We start from the raw sequence: 26,508 nt of genomic DNA, 5'->3' as shown, positions 1-26,508 counted from the left end.
TCGTATCCCTGAGCTTACCATCCACCTTAACATTATTATTGTGACCCATTATTGAAGTACTGCAATAACATTCTAGAAGATTAAATACACTTTGCGTCATTTGTCCTTCAACAGTATGCTCTTAACCCATGCCTATCTCCGGCCCCAGTCTTGTTCTGACTGCTTTTTTCTTTCCCTGTGTCCCAAAAAGAATCGCAAGTACTTCAATTCTATTCTAACCTAATTTGAAGTTCATAGATATCGATATATATTCCTCATCTGAATACATCTCATTGTCTATAGCGTTTAATAATATATTTTAGGCATTGCTCAGATGTACCTTGGTAAATTGATCATTATTTAAACTATTAAACTATTTTACTGAGCAACACTATGTATGGTTAGTTTTTTCGTTTTTAAACCAGAGCAGAAATACATTTTCAATCCATCTATAAGTTGCCATTATTGTTTTAAGTGCTATCTTCCTTCTTTGTTTTCAGTGCACCTGGTCTGAAACACAATGACTGACTGACTTAAGTAAACTAAATAACCCCTGCAAGTTAAATATAATGATACCTAACAGTTATCTTCAATCAAAGCACATTGTAATGTATTCTAAATCCCTTTCATTTGGAGGTGGCCAGCTTCATAAAACTGAGTGATTGTACATGAGGAAAAAATTAACCGCATCAAGAAGAGTTAAACGGACACAGGAAGCACTGGCAAGCACTCTTTAAGTTGAAAAAACAAAATTACACAAAGCTAACAAATTACAGATAGAGGACTCAAGGCAAAGTACTTCAAAGCTCAAGCATTTACAGGGAGCTTATAGTCTTGGCTTTCAATTAACTTGATACCTAATTACATCCAATATGGCATTTGGCCCCATGCGTGCCCTGCTCTGATCATGTCTGCCTGTTTTCAGTTCTCATGTGTTCCCTACTTGCACTGGAGCGTCTTCAACAATAAGTGCATTCTATAGATTCTAGGAATATAAAGCATTATGTCTGGGTTCATATAGGTGCTTATCTAATGTCATCATCATCATCTTCTTTTCTTCTTTTTCTTCGTTCTGTTGTTCTATTTCTATGGTCTGCGCTTTATTATACTGCCACTATGTAGCATTGTTACTTAGCTGAGTTCAATATACAAAAAAAAATAGAAGGGAAATAATCAAATGTTAAGTAATCCTTGCATTCCAGATGACACAGACTTGCAAAATTAATACTTGATGTATTGCAAAAGGGCTTTTTATGCAAGGCTAGCACCAGGCTCGGGCAGAAGGCACAAACAGCCAAAGCCTTAGTTAACCTTTCTGTTTAATTAAAGTGTACGCTGGTACGCTTTGGCTCCCTACTGACTTCAAAGTCTGAACAGCCTTCAGTTGCTTAACAAAGTTCTTGAAACGTAGCCCAATTAAATTAAATTACCACTGTGATATTTCCATGCCCCCTAAGATCAGAATTGTTGCCATAGAACCCAATGTGTTTTCGGTTTTGTTTTGTTTGGTGAAATGAACACGACATAAGACGTAAGGCGAGAAAGGCAAAAAAGAAGATGGCTAATGTCCAGTTGCTAATTTATGAGTTTGTGCAGACTTACAGGGTTGTCGAGCTTTTTAATGGGGTTCCTTGCTAGCTGGGGACCATTTTAGCACAACCAAGTCACATAAAAGCTGTGAATCTGGTTTCCCAAAAGGATGGAGAGAATTTAGATGGTCGGAGAGTGAAAATCATACACAACTGATTATGACAAGCGAGTTGGAAGCATGTCCTCAGTTCGCTTTGCTGTCACTTAATCCATCATAGTCTTGGCTTATACAACGAAATCATGTATTTTCTCAAAAGGGAAAAGGTATATAGTGTCAACCTAAGCCAGAGTCAGTTAACCATACTATAATATAGCAGTGTGAAAAGACTAGAAGAGGCTATACCTTAGATGTATCTAAACATGTGGCACAATGTTGTGATTAATATATTAAACCAGTAGAAGAAAAAAAAAAGAATCCCAGACAAAAAAAAAAGGTCAGATTTCAAAGCATCTCAGCCTGACAATAAATTCTGTTGATGTAAAACTGTGTTTTTACAGCTGCACGACATAATCCTCATGAAGCATCCCTCCATCCTCAACCACCACAGAGCAAGACCAACCAAAACAACATTTTGTAATACACAGACATCTCTCTAACAACTTTTTAAAGAGCTTCAGTGAATGTGCAGGCAGATATCATACATGAAAGTGAGACCTATAGGACTTTTTGAACAGGCAGTCGTATTCATTTTCTTCTGGGTTTAGGGACACTGTTAAATGTAAAATGTCTGTGTTCAAAGACATCTTACCTCATTGTTTGCATAACAGAGAGGGGTTTCATCTTGTTGTTACATGGCTTGGTTCATTACTGTAGTTTAATAATGTGAATTAAATTTTTTAAATTTTTATTTTTTAAATCCATAGACGTGTAATATGATTTGGCAGAATTCAGTATTTGATTAACAATGTTGTGTGTGTGTTTTTTTAAGAGAGGAGATTGAAATAATTAAAATTAACAAAATCCATACAAGCGTATGATTTTCACACATTCACAATCATACTTAAATGTTACACACAAAAATGCTAGAACCTTTATATACGTCTTATAAAACATAACAATGAGTATACTTTCTACAATATAAATGGACTTCCTTTTACACTTTACTGAAAAAATACAAATCATTCTGGAAAAGTGAAATGTAATCCACAAAAGTAACTGGGAGCCTTATAAAATTCAACAGCATCAACCAAAATACTAATCATCCATAAAAACATACAGAATAAAAAATACCTAATTTACAAATAATATACAGATATTTACATTACATGATTCACTTTTTTCTACACAAAATAGAGAGTCACATGTGGTAGACACTTTTTCTTATACAAATGCATGTTAGTCATATAAACTGCATAGAGAATTTGCTGTAGACCAGGAAAGACAGAAGTCAAGATCTTCTGTACAGCCTAAAGCTCTGCAACATAATATCTCCTGTCCAGAAAGCAAAGTATTAAAAAATGCCGGCTCTTAAAACAAAATGGTCTACGACACAGGGACTGAGGCGCGCGCGCGCCAGACAAATGCAAATTGCAGACACAACACTAGACTGCAGAATTGTGTGGCTCCTGATGTCTACCTACTGGAAACCATCAAGCACTTGGATATTAATTGTGATGGTCATCTGGGTCAAACTTTGGATTGAATCCAGACCTGGGTGGAAAAGCATTAAGATCAATACAAAATGGATAAATCATACCCATACAAATAAGCTTCAAGATGGGAAACAAAACCTTTCAAGAAAATTGAGTCTTACATCTATTGAGACAGCTGAAAACCTAGTATTTATATGTAGTTTCTTATAAAAAAAATATATATATTATTATTATTTTGAAGTCGAACTGTGTCAATGGCTGGGATGAAATCAAAATGTACAAGCCTGTATTCAGTGGCAGATTTATGTTTTTATCAGATGCTTCTTTCTTTTACTCATAAATATAACTGATATCAAGTACAGGTTTCACAGGGTAGGACCGAGTTGTGATTTCATGTGGCCCCACGTCTGTAGAAGCGGCTGAGCTTTCCCCTGAAACCTGGGGGACAGTGGCTCTCCAAGATCAGGGACGGTCACTGAGGTTTATACTGCACAAGGTTATAGAGAGGGGCGAATGGAGGGGGGTTTGTCTCTGTCCTGGCAGATTCAGATGGGCTGGATTGGGCCATGTTTTCCATGACTGAGGGGGCGAAGTAAAGTGATGCGCTCTAAAAAACAAAACAAAAGAAAAATATATTACTTTTCTTTACGGAGGCTGGTAAAGCACATTATTTTGTGCATTTTATAGCAATGCTATGTTGCTTTAGACCCTGTGAAATTCACAAGTGAATCCAAACAACCTGGCTGTCAACTGGAAACCTCACTGCAACAGACTTGTTACAAAATAATGACAAGCCATTAACTGCAATATACAGACTAAAACACACAAAACGTTGACACTTTTGCAAGATAATGTTTCTGATAAATGTGAGAAACACTAATTGGCAGTGCATTCACTGATTTTAGATATTATTAAATGCAGAAAACCAACAAACAGTTTATAGTTGTTTTTTTCTTTGTTATTGTTCAATTTTATGCATTTGATTTCTAATGTGCATATATTATTTGATGAACGAAGTGAAGTTAAAAGGATCATCTGAGTGAATTAAATGCACTCCCATGAATTATATCAGGTTGGTTTCTGCCCTGACGAAAACCTCACCCACGTACATTTAAAGAGAAACTTAGGCTATCCAATTAATTGTCCTCCCTTTTTTCATATCAAATTGGAATTTGCAATTAATTATCAAGCTCAGTTACACCCATTCCTTCCTAGAAGGGATGAGGAAAAACCACGCATCCCCCAGTCTGCACCCAGTCAAAACCATCTGCTATTTTTCACTCTATTTTTCACCTGTTCGATCTACATCAAAAGCTCCCCTTGATGCGATACAAGATCAGGGCATTCTGAATGCCTGAGAGGAACAGGTGACACCTGTATAGTAGTTAAGCTTTAAGTTTTGAACGTATCAACTGGAGAGTACCTCTCCATCATTATATTTTCTAATAAGGCAGAAGGTGATTGGTTGATTATTGAATCATTGTTTAGATCTGCTTCATTCAGTTGGCCTGACTGGCAGCCTGAGATTTACAGCATTTATACATAGGCCACTAAAGGAGAGCACATAAAAAGATGAAGAGTTCTCCAAAATGTTTGCAAGACTTTTCTTAATTAGTATGAATGATATCAACTGAATAAGTGTTACCAGACATTTCTGCTATCAATGACAGTACTGCTTTAAGAGGACTTCTTCCAGTGAAGATTCTCTGCTGAAACCTTGATCAGCTAATGCCAGTCTTTTTAGTGTGCACTTAAGTGGACAAAGGACCATTAGGGTAAAATTAAAATGAATCTCTGGAAATAAGAGGTAGACACGAAACCTTTGTGGAGAATCAAGATGACTTAAGACCCATTTTCCATGAGACGATACCACACAATTGTAGGCTCTTTTGATGGTGCAAGACTGAGATCGATTTTGCACTTTGTAGTTATGAATTAGGTAGCTAACGTCAAGCAGATGCTATCACTCTGTATGCAGCCACACATGAATCCAATGATATATGGATGTCTTTATAAGTGAATGAAATGCAAGACAGGTTTCATGTGTGGGTCAGGGGGCTGTTTCTTGTTGATTTTTGTCTCAACATATTGCACTTAGAATTCTTCGTCCGCTTTTGGACTTTAATAAGCATGGAGACATTCACAATCGTTTGGCATCAAAACATTTATAAATAACATGTTTGCCTACTGGTCTTTGTTTTCAAAGTCATGAGATGTATTGGATAGAGGGCTATGTAAACTCAAAAGTTGACAGATGAACCCTCTCCAGTAAAGTTCACAGTACACAACTTCCAGTGCCATCCATAAGTAGCAAAGGGTTAACCCATTACACCTTACTTGGCATTACAGTGAATAAACAGCAAGACAGGCTTTCATTTCAACTGAAACTGACCGGATAGAGTGAGTTCCTTCCATGGTCTTGCAGCAGCGGTGCAGTGGGCGAAAGCATATTGTTGCTGTCTCTGAGCTCGATGATGCTGTGTCTCACACCAGGTAGCATTTGGGCGGACAGTGTAGCGACATCAGGACCTACAGCGCCTGCCTTCTGACAAGAGGAGACAGCACCGCAAACATAACTACAGTGATTTGGCTCTCATCCCCAATTAACAATAAAAAAATGTCTGAGATAATGAATTCATGTCATCACTTCATTCCATTTAATTATTCTGCATGATTCTGTGATCTCCATGCCTGCTTCTGGTATTCAATCAGTAGCTGAAGGCCATGGTCATCCAGAATAAGCCAATAATCAATCTAATATGATTTTTATTGCTCAGAAATCTGACGTACTGTAGCTTTCTCTATAATGAATGAATAAATCTGATCTGTTGGCATCTGCTGACACATAAAGTACTTGTCCACTTCTATAAATGTGTTTTAGAATGAACCTCAGATGGCCTAACTTGAGAACTTCATGGCCAAAGGCTACAAACGTTGTTTAAAAAGCAAGTAAATCTTATCCGATTACTCTGGAGAATCACGATGCCCTAAACTAAAATGAAAAAAAGTTTGGTCTCCGATCATTTGCTGTCCCCAAATCTCTAACATCCATAGATGACGCTTTCTCGTTGTATTTGTTGTAAGTCTGTGTCTGAGAGGTTAGTACAGAAAGCCAAGCAATGTGCAATATAAAAACAGTGCTGTTTCACTGCCTTTATGTTCCGAGAGGAAGACTTGAACTGACAAGGCCTAATGACTCAAAGAAAGAACAAAAGCAGTTTGTGTCCATTTCTAAACTTTTCACAAAATAGATTTTTTGGGAAAACATCTTGATAGCACATGTCTGTTGATGATATAATGACAATATTACGTGCCAGAATCAACCTTTCTTACCACATCTTTAATGCTGCCAAGAACTGCTGTAGTTAGTATTCCCAGGACGAAGGCCACGAGATTCAATGCAGTCAGTAACCAGATCATCACGTAGAGTGACATGACTTCTTGGCAGCTCTTCACACCCACAAACTCATAGTGGTTATTTAAATATCCCCCGCTGTGAAAATATATTAAAACGTTAATCTCTAAATTAAAATGAATTGGATTCACAGTTTGGGATTTTTTATTTTTCTTATGTACTTTCTTTCTTTTTTGAAGATGCTTTCAGTTCCATCAAAAGCATGAGAAGACAACAGCCAAAACCCTCCTCTCACTTTCCAGTATCAGGGAAACCTCAATGAACATGTAAGCAGGTTTAGCTTTCATTCTTACATGTCTGCAGGAGCGACCTCCGATAATAGAAGTCTCTCACGGGGTTAGATCTGTGTCAAATGTCAACGTAGCCTTGAACAGTCTTGAGCAGTCTTTTCAGATGCTTCCCATCTGTTTGATGCAAAGTGCTTTCTTTTTCGAGCTAGCATATTGATCACATGAGTAATGCTGCTACATATATTCATACAGTACACAATAGCATGTCATCACCTCTGGTTGTCTGCTACGGCAATGTCTATTGTGGGAAGTGTCTGAAGTTAAGATGGAAAGCAATGTGAAAGATGTGTGAGATGTGGAAGTAATTGTGACTGCAGGGTTTTTTCTTGGGCTGAATATGTGGCGCTCCAGAAGGAAGAACAAACTTCCCCTGATAGTCAAGAGCTTTAGCTTCCCCTAACACCACATGTTGCCAAGCTGAGGGTGAGGAACCCTTGGGGGACACTTCAGAGAACTCATGTGTTCCCCAAAACAGCTGCAGAATTGGCGTTACTCATATAGGCGACAGCGTGGAGTAGCAGTCAGGGCTCTGGACTCCTGAGAGGGCTGTGGGTTCAGTCCCAGGTTGGGGGGCACTGCTGTTGTGCCCTTGATTTGTTCTATTGTCAGTGTAAACAGGATGGGATGGGGCCCTATTGAAAGTGATTGTTTGGAAACCCCCAAGGAGAAGACATTGAAGAACTTTTGCTTTGAACTGTTGTCAGAAATATAATATACAACTACAATACAGTGTAATACACTCTATCACTTCTCAAATACAGTACAGACTACCATTCCTGAATCATAATTACTATATGGGGAATTTGTACTGATTTATAGCTATGATACAATGCATTATTATTATTATTATTATTATTATTATTATTATTATTATTATTATTATTATTGTTATTATTATTATTTTATTATTATTATTATTTTATTATTGTACATGCATAAACATGGCTTATTATTGATCTGAGCAGCTTTCTGAAGCTTAGAGTGAACTTGAAAAGGAGGTATTTAAGTATATAGTCAGATTGCTGCTGGAAATGTTGTCAGTGAACCAGTAGGTGGCAATCATTCCTCTGACCAGAGTTTCCAAGCTAATTCACGGTACAGTGAGAGGAGACACGGTTCTGTTGAAGGGACAGTGCTTTTCTTGAGACATTAATGGTAGGACATGAGACTGAGTCATGGTTCATATCAAGCAGTCATGGCTGTGCCCAGGTGTTTTAGAACTGTTGGCATGAAGGGGGAAAATATCCACACTCACTTAGCACAGTCGTACAGATCGCAGCAGTAACAGGTTCCACTGCGCACTTTCAGACTGCAGGACTCTGTCAAACCCTGACAAGGCACCTGGAAGATCAGCAACAAGAGTAACATCATGACTGGCCCATCTAAATGGAGATTTTTCCTAGAGTTCCTCAGCACTGCTCCATGCTGGCCGTACATGGGCTAGGTCTAAAGCATTTGTTACATTCATACTATTACAAATAGACAGACAGGTAGAAATATATATACACACACACATACATAAACACATCCGATGCAATGTGCCTTACACAGAATTACTTCTCAGAATAACTATTGTACACATAGATTTGACCTTTGAATTTCACATTATGTAGATGCACAGTTTAAACTGCATTAAAAATAACTGCATACCACATATCAACATCCATTCAAATTCAAGGTGTATAAAACATAAATCTTACAGAAGTGACGTAATTCTCATATATGTAGCTGCTGCCACTTGTATAATACTGGCATCTTGCTGCTCGCAGCGGTCTCATATCCTGAAAAAATGACAAGATTTGTATTTTATTTTTCAAAACAGTTTCCAAGTCTCCAATGATTTTTACAGTGGCTCTCAAAAGTATTCACCCCCTTGGACTTTTCCACATTTCATTGTGTTACAACATTAACTAACTAATGGATCAGGAGTTTATACCACTGATCAACACAGAAAATGTCTATAATATCAAAGTGAAAAATATAATCTGCAAATTGTTCTAAATTAATTACAAAATTGTGTACATGAAGTTCTCAAACATGTGATGCACAACCTCAGATATCTGAAGCTTATCCCTCTACTGAAGTACAAACTTTATTATTATTATTAATAATAATAATATTATTGAAGTCAAAGCTATCTGAATGAAATTGGAATAGAAGTACAGAATAACATAATCAACTTTTTGTAGGGAAGTGCACAGTGCATGGTGTGCATCTAGGGTCGACATTATTATTGAGAGTTCTCATGAACAGGCAGATTAGAGATGTGGTTTTGGCAGGCAAGGCACCTCAATAGGGCACCTGCCAGTACTGGGTTTATGATTATAGAAAGCAGAAGTAACTGGAGATTATGGAAAGAGGATGTGATGGAAAGAAATCCAACCAACAAACCCTGTGACACTTAATATTTATTACTAGTAAACAGAAGAAGCAGAAATTAGACCAATTACAAGTCTTGAAATAATTTACAATATGAAATTGAAGCATGTTAAACTGAAAGGATAAAGTCCCTTCAGCTTAACAGTGCCAAAAACAATTGTCAGCTTCACTTAAAGTCCTTTAGGATTTATTTTTACTTCAAATAGTTAAACCTTATGGATCTAAAACAAATCAAGTTCTAATAGAATTCCATCTGGAATGGAGGCAAAGCCTTCATAGTCACTGTGTCTAAACCGTCTTTTGGCTGAATCAGCCATCACTGGAGTGAAGCTGGAGTGAAGTTAGCCTCCACATTCCCAAAATGTAATTGAGGTGGACTGGACCTGGGCTATGGATCAAACTGCTGATTTTTCAATCACATTTTATTGTGGTGAGTTCCAGTCACCACCCAGTAGAGTTTAATGTTTAACTACTTTCCTGTTTGCCACCAAAGGAATAGCCCCTGGCTTTGTGTCTTGAGCCATTACCAATTCTCTGTATCCCAAACAAATAAAATTAAACATTAAACCACTGGCAGCAGAGCCTATAAAACAGTGAGGCAGGGGGCCAAAGCACATGGTGTGAGGTTTTATCCAAGACTAAACTGGGATGTTATAAGACCTGTGTTTCAAGAATTGGAACGTGTCTGGTTATGTTTTTGAAAGGATTCAGAATGTGTTAAAACAATCAATTGATTTGCACAAAGCAAATCTTAATAATAACACCCTGACACTTCCACTATCTTACTAAATATTACATTGCACGGCATCTCTGACTATCGCTCATAAGATTGGTTAAACACTACGCCATCTTTTTTCTCATATCCAAAATCCATACAGTAGGCCTAAATTTAATACATTTTGCAATAAAAATGTCAAGCATTTTACCAAGACTTGAATTATCACTGCTTTTTAGGGCAAAATTGTGGTGCTGACAAGGAAGGTACGTTGAAGGGAGTCGTTTCAAGAAGTGAGAGATGAGATCTAATAATGTGTGTCTAGTGTCAACAGTGAGTTTCAAAAATAAAGTAAATTGCTTGGTGAGACCCCTATGGCTTCTCCAAAAAGTGGATTGCTTTGACTGTATGCAGGACAAAGTGCTGTGTCTCCTCCCATGTGAAGAAGAAGGTGGATCATAGCGATGAGCCAAGTTTCATAATTAGCGATTCCAAATTGCGTTGAAAAAGGGGATAAAATATGTCTAAATTAAAACAAATAAATGATTATTTGCATTATTACCCTGAACAAAGCATTGTAGTGAATGAATGCCTTATAGTTTAACCTGCCAAATAGCTAACACATTTTGAATAAAAACTGCAAAAGAAAAATAAACAGGCCAGATGCTACAAAATCTGCGATAATGTTCAGATTTTCATCATAGATATTCATTTTAGTTTCATCAAGATTTTGATAGCTGCTATAAAAACAGTGTTTGCGTAGATTCAGCGTTGCCCGGGGGGCTGGCAGTGGTATTTTTGGCCTGTTTTTTGTGAGAGTGCATATGGACTGGGAGTCTCTCTTTGGAAGAAAACACTGAAAGACATCGTCATCTTCCTCTGTACCTTTCGCAGTATTCATGGGTCTATAATTTCACATTGCTCCAGCTCCAAAAGACATAGTCATCAAATAGAGATGCAGGTTTCAGAGGAAGCCCTTATTCTACATGACAGGATTATGTAATAAAGGCAGAGTAAGAATGTTTTGGCCTCAGAGGTCTGCATGTTGGTTTGTTGCATCAGATCTTTCAGATAACATTTAATTCTTTTTTTCCTTGTATGAGCCTGGAGGGAGCATTATATTAGATGTGGTTAAAAATGAAAGCCTTCTTTGTGCAAGTAGCTTTCTTCTGGAGCAGAAGAGTAACACTAGACAAAACAAAGTAATAAAGGCAGTACTTACAATACTGAGCAGGATGAAAACTCCATCCATCAACAGGCAGAAGAATGAGGCGATTATTCCAAAGCTCAGGAACACAATCGCCGATACCAACTGCAACACAATCAGACATATTTAGGGCTGTGTTCATAGTTCATAGGTCATAGTTTCCACCTCCACATTATATACAACTTTAAAAACTTATTACTTAAAGCTGCAGAGTCAAGGTTTTAGTTTGAAATGGTCATTTCTTAAAGATTTGTGCCATATACTGTATTAAATGTTCATTAACCTAATTTTGAAACAGAATAAAGGATAAAGGAATGATGTTTTAATATTAGCATAAATCACTAATAATAATTCACCTGTAATAATATAAACTATCCAAGATGATAAAATCGTAGTAAAAATTGCGATGCGATGTATTACAGTACAGTATTACAGTACAAAACCACTTTCTCAAGAGAACTCTTAATGGTCTTAGATTGCCAAACTAGAAGTTTGAAAACAGTGCAAACTTTAATTCAGAACTGATTGCAGGAAATGATAAATATACTTTCAAAAATTAATTATTAAAATCAATAAAAATCATTAAAATCCTAATTGTATTGGTAAATATGAAGGCAATTTTAATGTGCATAACTATGTATACAATCAAGCAATTTATTTAGATGTGTGAAAGTAAACTACAAAGCTACATCCTTAAATTGTTACAGCACAAAACTGGAACAAGTAGCAATATATTTAGAAAAGAAAATTAGGCAATCAATGTTTAAGGAAAAAGTGTATAAGATGATATTCAATAAATACTTAGGCCTTCAGGATCTGGAGTCATGATATTAAAATCAGCCAATTAAACATGACCTCAAATCTTAATTATTTAACAATCCACATGCCTTGCTTACTTATATTGTAATGACATATAGGAGTTATTTAACAATTAATGTGTACTATAAAAACCTGGCAGGATTACAAATACGGTTAGACACAGAATAAGAAGGCCAGTGTCAAAAGATAGATTCATAATAAGGCTACAACTAACCTTAAGATGCATATAAGAGTCTGTAAAAATGTCCTATGTGAAACGTAACATATTATAAAATGTAACATATAAATAATATGTATGAAAACGAATGAGAACTCTGTACAGATGTAAAACTCCTTAAAAAAGTTAAGAAGTTGAAAAACACATTTGGCTTCAAACACATTGTAAAATGCCTGTCTGTGGTATGTTTGCAAGCAGTAGTGCTGATAGGATAGCTCCCAGTTGACTTTCATCAAATAATGTGTGCACTGCATTATAAATGTGAGACATGGAAATATGGCGAATTATACGTAAAAAAATATAAGAAAAAAAAATATGTATGTGAGAAAAGCTTGTATACTATGTCAGTTCAAAGTGGTGCAGTATGAGATTTAGTGTCATAACATGTTTTTAATGGCATCCTTCCTCACCCCACCACTCTAGCAATGTATAACATATAATTTTATGAATTTTGCAACAGCATTTCTGGTTAAAGACTACTCTTGTGACTATCTGAGTACTGGAAAATGATTCATATTTAGTCGTAAAAGTATTCCCCAAATGAAATAAGAACATACAATAAAAAACTCCCCATATGTTCTTAAGAAATGGAATTTAGGAAACTGAAAGGACTCATAAAACCAGCTTATAATGTATAGCATTATAGTATGTTTAGAAACCAAGCAAAACAAATACATCACATTTTAATTACTTCAGCAATACATTGTTTTATTATGGTTTAGTTTTAGGAATCAAGTAGAATCCAAGTGGAACCCAACTCTCATATGTTATATTCACACTCTTTAATGTACATGTATAGACATATATGAGATGGGGGTTAACAGATTTGGGACAAAATATTTTCAGGTAACTTTGAAACATACCACTGGATGTAGCAAAAGCATGGATGGCTCCCACTGAGTTTTTATGATGAGGTTTGACAAACTAACACATAGTATGAGTTACAGAACATGAATCACTTATTTGAAAGTCTCTCAATTTCTGATATAAAATAAGTACAGCTGGATGTCTTGGTTTAGTTATTTTACTCCTATTTCCTGCAAACAGTCTTTTTGATGTCCTTCGCTGCAGATTATGACATTTTATTTGCTTAAATAACTTAAGTTGGCATTGATTGTATTGCTCTCCAAACACTGTCTCTCTGTTTTTGATTTTCTGCAGATACAGCTAACGGTGCAGAACATAAACAATTCTTGAACACATAACAATGTACATTGGTATGAAATGGCACTTAATTGGGGGCTGGTGTACATTGTTAGAGCACGTCTGTTAAAAGAAGGGTTTCAAATTAGTTTTTCATAATTTCAAGGCTTTTAAACTGTATTCCAGGATTAAATTTAAATCTCCCATATTGATGTCCCTTTCAAGTACATAGGAAATAGCTATGAAAAGCATAATTCCATGTCAATTGTCTTAACAAATCAAGATAAAGACTCCTCACGAAACCCCCTGTTCGGAGTTAATACATGTGTGAACTATTTTATGAAAGATTTGTCAGTTACAAAATGCATACAGCAATGGACAGGATGCGTAATAATTAATGACAGTTAAATCCAAAGCACTTTGGATAATAATACAGTTATCAGTTATCATCATCATCCTATTATTCCGGCACTCCACTTCAGAATTGTTTTAGTCAAACGGAGTTGAATTGATTTGTTGCCCAGAAAATGTCATTGAGAATAATACTAGTTCAAATATTATGTTTATGTTAGGTAATTTGTTGCAATCTCTATACTTTATTAAGATGGGCTAACGGTTTTCAGGTTTGATACTTGTAAGATGCCATGTATTTTGCTAATGAAATACAACTGCCTCGTATAGCTGAAATTTAAAGATAGGTGACAGACAATGGTCAGAGAGCACCAGGAATACATTGAAGTGCACTGAGAACACTTACAGGTCATGGGGTCGGGACTTATAAAGTCACATCCTTTGAGCTTTTGAGATTCAGTGTTGAGCCAAGTCTGTATCTGTTGACTGCCAATCTCTCCGAATCCTGCTACTTGATTATGTGCTGCACGGTTGCAGGGCTGTCAGTGATTGGCAGACCGAGCTGCACTGTGCTACTTTCAGAAAGCAAACGACTAATTAAAAATAAAAAGCCATGTAACACCAGGCAGCAGTGTGGAGTAGCAGTTGGGGCTCTAGACTCTGGAGTGGAGGGTTGTGGGTTAAATCCCAGGTGGTAGACTCTGCTGTTGTACCCTTGAGCAAGGCACTTTACATAGTTTGCTCCAGTAAAAACCCAGCTGTATAAATGGGTAATTGCATCTAAAAATAATGTGATATACACTACAAAGACGTTGTTTACTCCTATTAAAAGTCTTATGTATTACACCATAAGAAACTTGTTATCCAAAGTATATGTATACAGCTGTATTGGAAGCAGAGAAAATAGGAGAGAGAGAGAGAGAGAGAGAGAGAGAGGGGGGGCAGGGGGAGGAGAAGAAGAAAGTGAATATGATAGCAGGCTTATTTATGGACTCTGACTGGCTGCTGGTGTTTGTTGTGTTTATTATTAGTTATATGTGTAGAGAGGGGCCTATTTATGTGTTAAGATTAAACCCGAGAGGAGCTAGGGTTTTGTTTTGCTTTTGTATGTCCTTGTGGTTTAATCAACCGATCACTATAAATAAAGAAGCACTCTTTTGCCCCCTGTCCCTGCCTCTCTGTTTCCTAAACCCCAACTGACAGTCCAGATGCCATACCCAACCCCACACGATGTTTACTCGTCTTAGCCAGCTTGTGTAGCAGAAACTTTTTAACTACAATAAACAGAATAGAAGGCAAGATCTTCTGACCCAGGACTGGGATCTGTCAAATAAAGAGGAGTCTGGCCAATACATTTTTTACATCTGACAAAATGCTCCTCTTTCATCTTGTGCAGCTTCTCAAATGTTGCACAATGATTTGGCTGCAAGAAAGCTATCAAGCTGTGATGTATGTCATTTTGCCTTTCACTATCTTTTTAAAAATATATATATTATTTTCCTTTCCTTATTTAGCTTTTGTTTTCGTCTGTATATAAATCTGCATCGTGACATATATTTGTGTGCAATGCTCTTCTTAAACACATAGATGCTACACGTCTGCAACTCACTGGGAAGTTAATATGCCTTCTTCATTTTCCAATATAAATGCAATTAACATCACTCTCATGTACAGTGAATGCCATGAGTTGACAACACAACCTTTTACTGAACCACATGGAGTACCGTTTGAAAAATATAATAATCACATTCCAAACAAATGACAAATGAATGTGCCCTGCGTCTTCCAAAAAGATCTGTGAAACTCTATGAGAAAAAGTGTCCTGTTCAGAAAACCAATTTTCTGATTTACCTTTCTACATACATTAAGGTCTACGTTTATATGTGAAACCTCTGATAGTGATGCAGTTGCACAAGGATGTGGATAAACCGTAAATCGAGACCACATGTGACAGCAAATTCGGTATGTATGCCACATTGCTCCGCCAATTTTTTTGCAATATGAAAGCAAATGCATTCTAGTTCACTTGGAAACGTACCACTCCAAACCGCAAACCAAACTGTGGAAGTGACGTAACAAAATGCAAAGGCACTGCCCAACCTCGTTGCTTCATTGGCACCCTACAAACTACTATCTGACTGCAATACGTAACAATCTCTTGGTATGCTCTGTTTCTTCGGTTATACAACCAAGCATCAAATAAAGGGAACACAGAGCAAGACCACAGCATGTGAAATATTATCAATTTGGGGATAATGTTTTCTTTAGAACATAAGGACATAAGAAAGTTTACAAACGAGAGGAGGCCATTCGACCCATCGTGCTCGTTTGGTGATCAAACCAGTCTACCAGTCTATTTTTAAATGTTCCCAAATTTTCAGCTTCAACCACATCGCTGGGGAGTTTGTTCCAGATTCCAGAAGGGTATTTTAAGTAATTAACCGTAAAAGACTGTAAAGCACCATTACACAAGTCCAACTGATCAAACACGTTGTTAAGTTAAGTAATTGAGAGCTCCAACTGGAACAAAATCCAGAAGACATCTTGGCCCTCCAGGAACTGAGTTTGAGACCTGTGCTTTAAACCATCACCTGCTTGTGGGGAAGGACAATGGGTCGAATTCAGCAAATATTGAGTTCAAATACAGAATTAAGATGCTGCAGTTGAAATGAAAACCAGGATGTCCTGCAACCCCTGTGGGACCAGAGTTGAGGAAACTGCTACTAGATAGATGAAATGTTCATACCTTTCCCTACAGAACTACAAAACAAAATGCTCTTAAGAATAGCACAATCCAGACATCCTGCCATTTTTCACAAAAGCAACTTGTGTAGAAAAATAAATGATCTATAGGGGAAGAAATGCCTATATCTCTCTCTCTCTCTCTCTCCTGTATGTTTAAGTGCACTGTTCCAATTACCCCTCCCTCCAACAACAACACAAAACCATTGTGCCCCGTCTCCAGTAAGCACAGCTAATCCACACGAACCACATGGAAGCTTTAGAAGATTCCCTACAACTCATTTTAACTTTCTGGCAAGCTATCCTGCTGTCAGGCTACTAGCTCTTTTCAAGATGTATCTTAAAAGAAAATGCTTGCCGTTCTGCTAGTGTTAGTCTCGGCTGTCATGAGACTGAAAGTTGGACATTTTATTAGATTTTCCTTTCTTTCTTTTGTTGACATCAATGGCATTTCTGCCAAAGGTTAATACTAAGTTAACGTAATTTGTTTTGTACAATAGTTCAGGCTTTTGATGTATTTCATAGTTAACATTTAACAATTATATAAAACTGCAATGTTTATTTATTAAGAACTAGTCTGTTAAACCTTTTAATTATCATTTACCATTTGGTTCTTCATAGTGGATTTTTACTTTTTTATGTCATCCTTCAGATACTGGGGATTAGTTACTTAAATGATCCTGTCATTTAACATCAGTTTGGGTTGTTCCCTAAAATGTGAACTTTACTTTGACCTACTTAAGATCACACAGGTATAGAAATGTCAGCTTACCTTTCTAATTTAAAAACATATTTTTAATTTAATTGTAAAGACACTAGTGCATAATCCTAGTCTTTGAAGGTACTTATCCAGTAAGTATCATAGGTCGACTTAAATTGCGAACACCTTAAGAACTGGGAAATGTTCGTAAATAGATCCAGTTGTAATAATGTTGAATGATTAGTTATGTAATTATGCGCTTTCCCTAATCTACACAATGTGCTCCTAAGCAAGAAAGGTCAGTACAGCAATCCGTACTGACTTGAAGCAATGCCACCTGGAAAATTCCCAAAGTACTGTATTTCCTTGTTATGAATGACAGTGCTAAAAACAAACCAAAAAACACTAAACAGAATAGCTGGAAAAGGTATTGCACAGATATACCTTGTCATAGGAGCTTCCGAATGCCTGTAGTGTATTTTTCCTCCCCGCTTTGCAGTTCTGTATGAAGAGGCTAACCAGAAATGCTCACATTGGCAGCTAACATATATGTTAATAACGCATGTAAAAATCAATAGCCTAGCAGACCCCTGCTATACCAGTCATCAAAAACACATTTTACGATTCACAACAAAATGCCCCCCAGCCGTCAATCACAACAGAAGTGATATTTTAAATACACACACATACATATACTCACACACATTATTCCCACAAATTACACCAATAATTCATGTGCATTTTCACTTGCATTACTTACATCTTGTATTGTTTTTTAATGATTTTTTGTAATCCAGTAGTGCAAAGAGTGGACATAACTAATTTAATCTAAATTCGCTCTGCTATGATACTGTCAGAAGGCAAGACAATTTTAATCAATAAAATCTCACAAAACAGGACCTTAATGGAAGTGTTTGAGTCGTGGTTATTTCTTTGTCATTTTTCTATCCTTTCTATAGAGTTTCAGAATTATACACTTAATGTAAAGAAATGTGCACAATTTACCAGTTGCTTGCGGTTTTCTTCCAGACATAGTCCCAGCAATCCCAGAAAAGATCCAAAAGCCAACTGGAGAACAGAAAGGGTAGAGTCTTGTGAAAAGTTAAACAACCATCCGTTAGTTGGCAACAAGCACACTAAAATACACTTGCATTGTATTCATGTTTAAATATAGATACATTTAACTAGAAACTTTTTCCAAAATGACAAACCTTTGAAAGAAAAAAAAGTTTAAAAACAGCAATGTAGGATACACTTCAATAGAAATCATTTTCCCCTTTTCCCTTTTACTGAAGGGGAATTATTTAAATATGCATTGCACAGCATTGACCTCTTTTGTATCAAGGCAATTCTAAGAGCAGATATCCTTAAATGTCTCCCAATCAGCATGCTGGATGTGCAAAAGGTCTTCACATGCAAATGTACACACCCATCGCTTCTTTGTTCTCCAGAAAACCAATACAAAGGGAAGAAAACATACAGGACAAGCAGATGAGTTGAAATATGTAAATATATTCCTAAGAGGGCTCATACTGAATTGTAATGATGTAATAAAACTGCTTTCTGATCACCCTCCACACTTAAACTTGACTGGGTTTTAAACCAAACCAGTTCCGCATGGAGGATGTGCGTTTCATTTAGTTCCTCCGTGATTACCGGTGTGGCAACCTGTTGCGCTCCCTAGATGCGAGAATAAACTGTTCCCATAGAAATGCACTTGGATGGTGAAACTGGCCTTTTTCTTGCATGGGAACGTTCTGTCGTATCCATCACACGGTTATCTTGGCAAGGCCCAGTTCTGAAGTTTTCATAACCTGTGTCTGTGTGTGAATAAAGCCCTTGTGAAATCTGGCGAACAGTCATTATTATTTCAGTCTCGCTCAAACGTGATGATTTGCAAGGGAGCAGGTCAGAGACTATTTTTCTTTCTCTCTTTCTCCAAATGATCAGCAGAGTCTCGGAACGGCTTATTCTCTGAAGGAATTGCTGGGCAGCTGCTAATGAGGTAGACATAATAACTTAATAATGACTTACTATGACTCCCGAGCTGTATCCAGTTACGCTGATGCTTTCTGTTTTGGTCGTAGTGAAAATCCCGAGAGCAGTGATCAGAAGGGACAGAAGTAGCATGCCAACCACAAGCCATGTTGCTTTCTTCTTCCTCCTTTTTAAAAGGTCTAAATACAAAAATAAGGATAGAAATTCAAATCTTCAGGTGGACTTTACTTAGTGTAGCATGTTTTTTAACAAATACAAAATATAAAACAAAACCAGGCTAATGCCACACTTATGTGCCTGCTTTGGTCACAAACTGTATGCAAAGGAATATGGGTAACAGGCTCTGTCAATCAGCAGGAATTTATATGCACACAGATTTGCCAAGAACATTTAACGAGACATGATACACCATCATTTGCAAAATAAAATAAAAACACTACGCATATATATATGCACAGCAATTGAAAAAGTCCAAGGGAAACATCACTTTCAATAGGCCCTTGGTTTTATACCCAAACAAAGGACAAAACACTAAGTTAAGTAACTTACATGGAATAACACACATCAAGTAAGTGGCAGACCCATGAGCTGAACTGTGAGACTCCTGAAACAAGCCATTTTCCTTAAAAAATAAACCACTTTATTCCTGCACTTTTGTAATGCTCGTGTAAACTGTAAGTCACCCAGGATAAGGGAGTCTGCCAATAAATACATAATAATAATTACATATATACAGGCCAGCAAGTCCCATTTTACATTTTACATTTAACTGAAAAAAAAAAAAAAAATTATATATATATATATATATATATAATTTGTTACTGTTTTCTGTTATACTTGTAAAACATCTTGAAGAACTTTACAATGCTAACACAGACGAATAATATTTCAGTAATCTATTAAAAAAATTAAATAGCCCATGGCTAAATAAATGTGATTAAAAGACAGAATTGTTATTTCTAATCGCAGATTTGGCATACACTGCACACACATTAGAAGGAAAAAAAAATAGGTATTTCCAGTCTCTGAAACTATGGAATTCCATAGGTGAGGTGCAAAGGTTGTCTCCCAAGTTTTCTACAAACTTGACTATATGAGAAATATGAATTTGAAATATGTTTAAAAACACCAGATCATCTAGTAGACACCTTTTAAATCATTTACACAAGGTCTAAACTGTTTAAATTCTACTTGTGATCTAAAGATGAAGTTTTGCCACTGAAGGATTCAAAATGAGCTAGAAAAGAAAACATCAGTTTTTCATATTACATCAAATTAAATTCATATTCCACGTCATCTCCTAAATCTGCTCTTAAAGGGGAACTATCACAGTCCATAAAATGATTGATTTATTTCTACTCATGTGTTAGTAGGAATGTATAAGTAAAGTATCAGATTTTTTCTGTTCCATTGTAGTATTTTAGTAACTTTAATACTTAAATGTATATCCTTCATCACAATAATAGATACTGTAAATACTTCCGTGTTTCAGGACGTGATGTCTCAACACTTGCCGATAGAAGAAAAGTCGACATGCTCTTTTCTGCTCAATGTCTTTTCTGCCATTTAGTATTGAAACACTAAAAAGCTCTATTCTGGTTTATTTACAGCTGCTGTGGTGCAATGAAGGTTAAAATTACTGAAATTAATAAATTGAACAGAAAAATTACAGATACTTTACACTCCTAGTACATATAAACCAATCCTTTTATGGACTGTGTTTGTTCCCTTTTAATATAGTACTGCCACGCCTCACGCTTTTCAAAATGTTTTGCATTAATGGGGCAGTATGAGCTATGACTGCCTGAAAGGAGGTTTCCAGTTTTGGGCTGAAATTAATGAAAACAATTATAATACTATGCATAGCATTAACTTAATTCGAATCTTAAACTCTGGATTTACATTTAGAACCCCTGGAGGGAAAAGGGTCTGAAAACCAGCCTGTTCCTTCAATGGACTGAAGTGCACCCCAGTTACATCTGAATGTGTGTTTTAAAGCTGATAAAGGATAAAAAGCGAGTTACCTAGGTTTTCTAGAGGCTTATTTCACCACCACCAGTGCTGGCCTAGTATTTGAAGAGGAAGAGAAAACTGATTAATAACACCACTTACCCTTTGGGGAAAATGAAAAGTACATGGCATGCTACTACCTTGGATGTCTTTATTCAGATCAATAAAAATAGATGAGCCAGAAAATTGTAATTGGAAAAAGGCATGAAGCTGGCAGGATGGTTTAGTGTTTTAGAATGAGAGGGGATTTGGATCAATTAATCATGAAGCTGGGCTCATCCAGATAGAAGATGTATTATTATTATTATTATTATTATTATTATTATTATTATTATTATTATTATTATTATAGTTGCATTGTAATACTTGTACCACAGTGCGAGATCAGTCACCTTGCCTACACTAAATGAAGGATGGTGAAGGATTGATATATATGCTCAGATATTTATGCTGAGTAAGAATTTGAAATGAAATTTAACCAATAGGAATTATATTACTGAATTATGACCAACGATTAAAACACAGATTTTAATTAATAGAGCTGTCTATTTATAATATATATATATATATATATATATATATATATATATATATATATATATATATATAGAATTGCTTCAAATAATAACACAATAAAGTCTCTATTTAGACTTGCAGAAATTAAAAACTGAAAATAAAGAAAGCTTGCAATCTCCAACAGAATATTTGCTATTTTGCTTGGATGTAGATCAGTGGAAGACCTATGTAAGTGTTGCTTGTAAAATAATCTGTTGAAAGATGCACATACAGTCTGGGCTGTAGAAAATGGCTGAATATGAGCAATGCGGCATATTATGGCAAGTCAAATTATAATTTAGAGATATCTTAAATTCATTTAAAGATACAAATATTTCAAGATATCTTCAAATAATTGAGATATCTGCAAATCATGTATAGATATCTCAAAATGATTTGCAGATATCTTTAAATGATTTAGAGATATCTTGAAATATTTGAAGATATCTTTAAATGCATTTAGAGATATTTCTAAATGATAATTTGGCTATGTAGATCATCTACATGTGAGACAAGATTCATAAGCAAAGTAATGGTACAGTCGTATAAAGGACCTAAATTGGAAATGTTTTTGTTGTTGTTGTTGTTGTTGTTGTTGTTGTTTTGGGTTTTTTCAGCACATACAAGGAGAAATTAGTCAAGTAACTCTTTGGACAGGCTGCTATTAAAATTATAAATTAGATATAATATTACGTGGACCCTAAGTGCCGAAGAATTAAATAATTAAAATACAATACAACCTGAATGAGATTGAAACAGATATGGCACCAGCAACTCCTGGCAGGACCATATATATATATATATATATATATATATATATATATATATATATATATATATATATTATATTATATTATATATAGGGGCCTGCACTAAATGTATGGACCTAATTTTTCAAATATTTAGATCTGAGAAGAAGTAGAAGTAATAACAGTCATACATTATTATTATTATTATTATTATTATTATTATTATTATTATTATTAATGTTGCATTTTTTTCTGTTTTAAAGTGTTTCCCCATCCCCGTTGGCACTGAAAAGGGACAGATAAACCCCACCAATAATAGCCATAAGCACTGTAAAAAGTAACTTCCATTAATTCATTGATTACTTTGATCTCAACCGCAAAAGTGATAGGTATGTGTGACGTCACTTCATTATTAATACAAATATTTAGTGTGTGGGACGTATGTCTCAGGCTGAAATTTGTAGCGTGATTTTCAACAATTGTTCAACACATTTTTTGTATTCCCATTCGTCTTACTGCCGTTTATATTTTATCTCACGTTAACTAAATAATACATTATAGCCTGCATTAGATGTGGTGTTTTATGTATGTATTTATTGTTTATTTGTTTGTTTGTTTATTTAGCTGTTTACTTATTTGATTTCATGTGTCCAATGATAGCGCGGCAACGAAAAGATGAAGTAAACAACATACACGACACAAAATTAAGTATTTCTCAACATAAACAATTTAATTATGCCCTAGTTCATTGAGCTAATGCTTCAAAAAAGTTATATTAATACCACAGTTACATACTACTAAATGTATAATTACAATTTTAATTTAAACATTAAGAAAGACTTGAATTGCCATCCACATCATACAATTAAATGGCTTATTATGCCTCTTGTGTTTGGAATGTAACACAGGCTCCCTTGAGAGAGACTATTAATCGCAGAGTCTATACGAAATCTGGCTCTTTCGGGCTTAACATAAATTATTTTTATCGCACACATTTTCACTTCAACCATAGCAGTAAATAAATAAATAATTTCCATTTTCAAGCTTTCTTTCACAATAGGGGAACTGAAATCGTCAACACGTATAAAGGTTATATAAAACGTTTAAAAAACGTTAACAATGCAAGTTGTCTGTACAATTCCCCCATAATAGCATATCAATTTAATATATACAATTGTAATATGTTTTGTTGTTTATCAGAGTATTATGCATAGATGTTTTTCAAATGTTGTTGTTGCATTCACTTACTTGTGCGTAATCATATCTCAAGGTTAAAAATTCAAATAAAATAAAAACACATATTTTTGTTGATTAACTTAAAAGCAAAGACCGCCTTACCTGTGACAATTTTGTCATCAGAATTGAGTCGACTAGAAAAGAAACGTGCATTAAAAGTCACTCCTATCCATATAATATATCTTCAGGATTTGATTTTAAACTGTCGCGCATTTTACAACATGTCGTCCATTAGAAAACGATTGTGTGCCAACAGCCAGTGTGAAATGGCCAGAAGTAAATTCAATAGAATTCAACGAATTAAATTGAAGTGAATCAGTATTTATTTATTTCGGTATGACTTTTTCTCGTCACCATTTCCATCTACAGCTAAATTGATAACACACAAAACTACTTCAGTGCCAAAGCCCTGAATATCAAATGTAACTTGTTTAGAAACATACCAATCATAGAGTGGGTCATTTTGCCATTCTCGCCTACAAGAACAGATTTATGGTTAAATCATGAAACATCTCTCCTTTCCAAACAAAAATCCAACTTGCGCTCTTCTATAAATCATTTGATTGATGTTGATAGGATAGAAAATAAAGTAATGGTGAACGGGTGACTTTATTAAATCAGGTCGAATGGTAGTGGTGAATTAATTCAAGTTGATGTTACTGTATATAAATATTTCGAAATTAAAATCAACGGTGTTGTATATATATATATATATATATATATATATATATATATATATATATATATATATATATATTCACTCTCACTCACACACACACACACACACACACACACACAAATTGTCCACTGTGATATTTCTGTTTTTCATGCTATTTCCCTTCATATATATTTTTCAGCAGGACTAAGGTCACTTACACAGAGACCTGATACATTGGGAAACTATATTTTGTATCAAGTTTGCTAAATGTTTGTGATCTATAAGCTACAGACTAAGCATATATTTTAGTATTTTATTTATATTCCTGCTTTACCAAGTAGGCCTAATATTTTTGGAGAAAAATCCAGGATTGGTGCATTTGTCTGTACTGTCTATATATATATTAGTATATTTGTCTGGTAATTATTTGAAAATATATGGGTGTAACCAGGTTCGTGGTGTAGGGCCCATGGTGTAAAGCCGACCCTCTCTCAAGTGTTTCAATCTGCTCGCACACGGTACATAAATATATATGTCGACGTATTTTACGACCTTCAAAACTTAAGATTCGTAAGAACGAATTGCAAAAGAAGCAACAAACTATTTTCTGTTGTTAAGAAGCTGATCGTTTCACAGCGAACAGTATTACAACGTTGTGAGGACGTTAGCGGAGCTGTAACGAAAACAGAAACATTATTCATTGTGTTATATATCTAGTTGGCTATTCCTCTTATCTATCTATCTATCTATCTATCTATCTATCTATCTATCTATCTATATTGCATATATATATATAGTGCGTTGTTAGTACTTGTTAGCAGGTGCTTAGTGGCGCTTTTTCGGGCCTCTACAGGTGCTGTCGTGTGATAACGAGTCACTATCTAATCCTTTTGATGAAACTCCCACACAGTGTGTTGCGGTGCTTTCTGTGTTTGTGTGGGAGCCCTGCGTCTCTGCTGTACCTCCAACTTTCATTTCCAACGTCTTAACAACCCGCCAAGCTTAGTGTAAACCCGACTGTCTTCTCCAGAGCCAAACCGAGCTAAATGTATCTGCCCTCCATGACTTATTCCCAGGCCATTAGTCACAGTACAGCCCATTAGTTCATTATGTTGATTAAATTCAACTTTATTTCCATTATATAAAGGTTTGGAAACTTGGTTTTACTTCTTTGTTTGTTTCATGTGACCCAAGGTAAACTGCTTAAATTATTTGTATGAAACAACGGTCCATATTTTGGGGGGATAAAGACCCCAACTCTCTACATAAGATACAGGATACATCCGACTGAGGACATAAAAAGTTAGAGAATAATTGGATATTTGGAAACAATTATGGTTTAAAGTCACCATACTGCAGCTCACAGCAGACAAAAATAGCTGTAGGATTTTATTATTACATGAAACCGGTATTTCAAATTGGAGCATACATTTTCTGGCACCGGGCAAAGTTGTGCAAAGTAGCACAGATTAAATACCTACAATGCAGCAGACACACTTTCCTTTTCCAGAAGACAGACAGTTGGCGTTGAAGAAAGAGAACAGCTTGCATTACTTATAGCACTACAGACACTTCAGTCAACGTTTTAAATAATGCTCATATGAAGGACAGAGTATAACTCAAAAGTCAAAATGAAATACAAAAAGTGTTTAAGCACAGGGCCTACTTGAATACATCGCTGATTTTGTTTCAAATTGCCACCAGTAGCATAACTACTGTAATCGAATTCAAAACGAATTCATACAAAATAAGCTTTATATGCGAATCAATCTGTACCAGTATCAGTGAAACGATTTAATCCGAATATACAATGTACACGTTCCACTGCATTGCTATCTTACTATTAACTCAAATGAAACTCAACAGACACCCTTAACCATAATAACACAAAATAAAACCCGTGTCGTCAATCAACCACTGCAGAAATACAAATAAAGCGTGTGTGGATCTTCATGGTTAGATAACCCTATAGGAGTTTACAGCAATTAAAGGTTGATCGTGTACCTGAAGTCCTGGGCTCGGCCTGGGGGCTGTTTGTCTGCGCTGTCCCTGTCATGGTCCCAGTGAGATGCGCTCTTCAGGTACTGGGCGCTGTATTATCCAGCGGCGCTTTCCTCCTCCAGATGTGCGCAGCACTGCACGGCGACTGCGCACACACTGGC

At 35.8% G+C, this 26,508-nt stretch overlaps 1 protein-coding gene across 2 annotated transcripts; it reads right to left on the bottom strand.

Moving 5' to 3' along the window:
* Positions 1–696: 696 nt before the first annotated feature.
* Positions 697–26,508, bottom strand: LOC136753492 (transmembrane protein 255B). Of its 2 annotated transcripts, none has more exons than XM_066709641.1 (9): positions 26,351–26,508; positions 19,175–19,317; positions 18,146–18,208; positions 11,184–11,273; positions 8,568–8,648; positions 8,123–8,208; positions 6,496–6,655; positions 5,555–5,704; positions 697–3,769 (listed from the first exon to the last, which is right to left on the bottom strand). In XM_066709641.1, the coding sequence occupies exons 1-9, from the start codon at positions 26,400–26,402 to the stop codon at positions 3,635–3,637; spliced, it is 960 nt and encodes a 319-aa protein (XP_066565738.1). In that variant the 5' UTR covers positions 26,403–26,508; the 3' UTR covers positions 697–3,634. The 2 variants fall into 2 exon arrangements, with proteins under 2 accessions (XP_066565738.1, XP_066565737.1); XM_066709640.1 differs by having other exon boundaries at positions 5,555–5,707; positions 26,351–26,507.

Source organism: Amia ocellicauda, chromosome 7 (assembly GCF_036373705.1).
Source record: "Amia ocellicauda isolate fAmiCal2 chromosome 7, fAmiCal2.hap1, whole genome shotgun sequence".
Lineage (NCBI taxonomy): Eukaryota > Metazoa > Chordata > Actinopteri > Amiiformes > Amiidae > Amia > Amia ocellicauda.
Note: the sequence above shows the minus strand (reverse complement) of the source record. Positions and strands in the feature narration are given on the sequence as shown.

Bases quoted from the DNA above. Each gene is read 5' to 3' on its own strand.
- LOC136753492 (XM_066709640.1), bottom strand. From the start codon at position 26,402: ATGACAGGGACAGCGCAGACAAACAGCCCCCAGGCCGAGCCCAGGACT. The intron at 18,209-19,174 runs GTAAGTCATTAT...TCTGTTCTCCAG, and splicing joins GATACAGCTCGGGAGTCATA to TTGGCTTTTGGATCTTTTCT. The intron at 8,649-11,183 runs GTAAGTACTGCC...TCATTTTTTCAG, and splicing joins TTTTCATCCTGCTCAGTATT to GATATGAGACCGCTGCGAGC.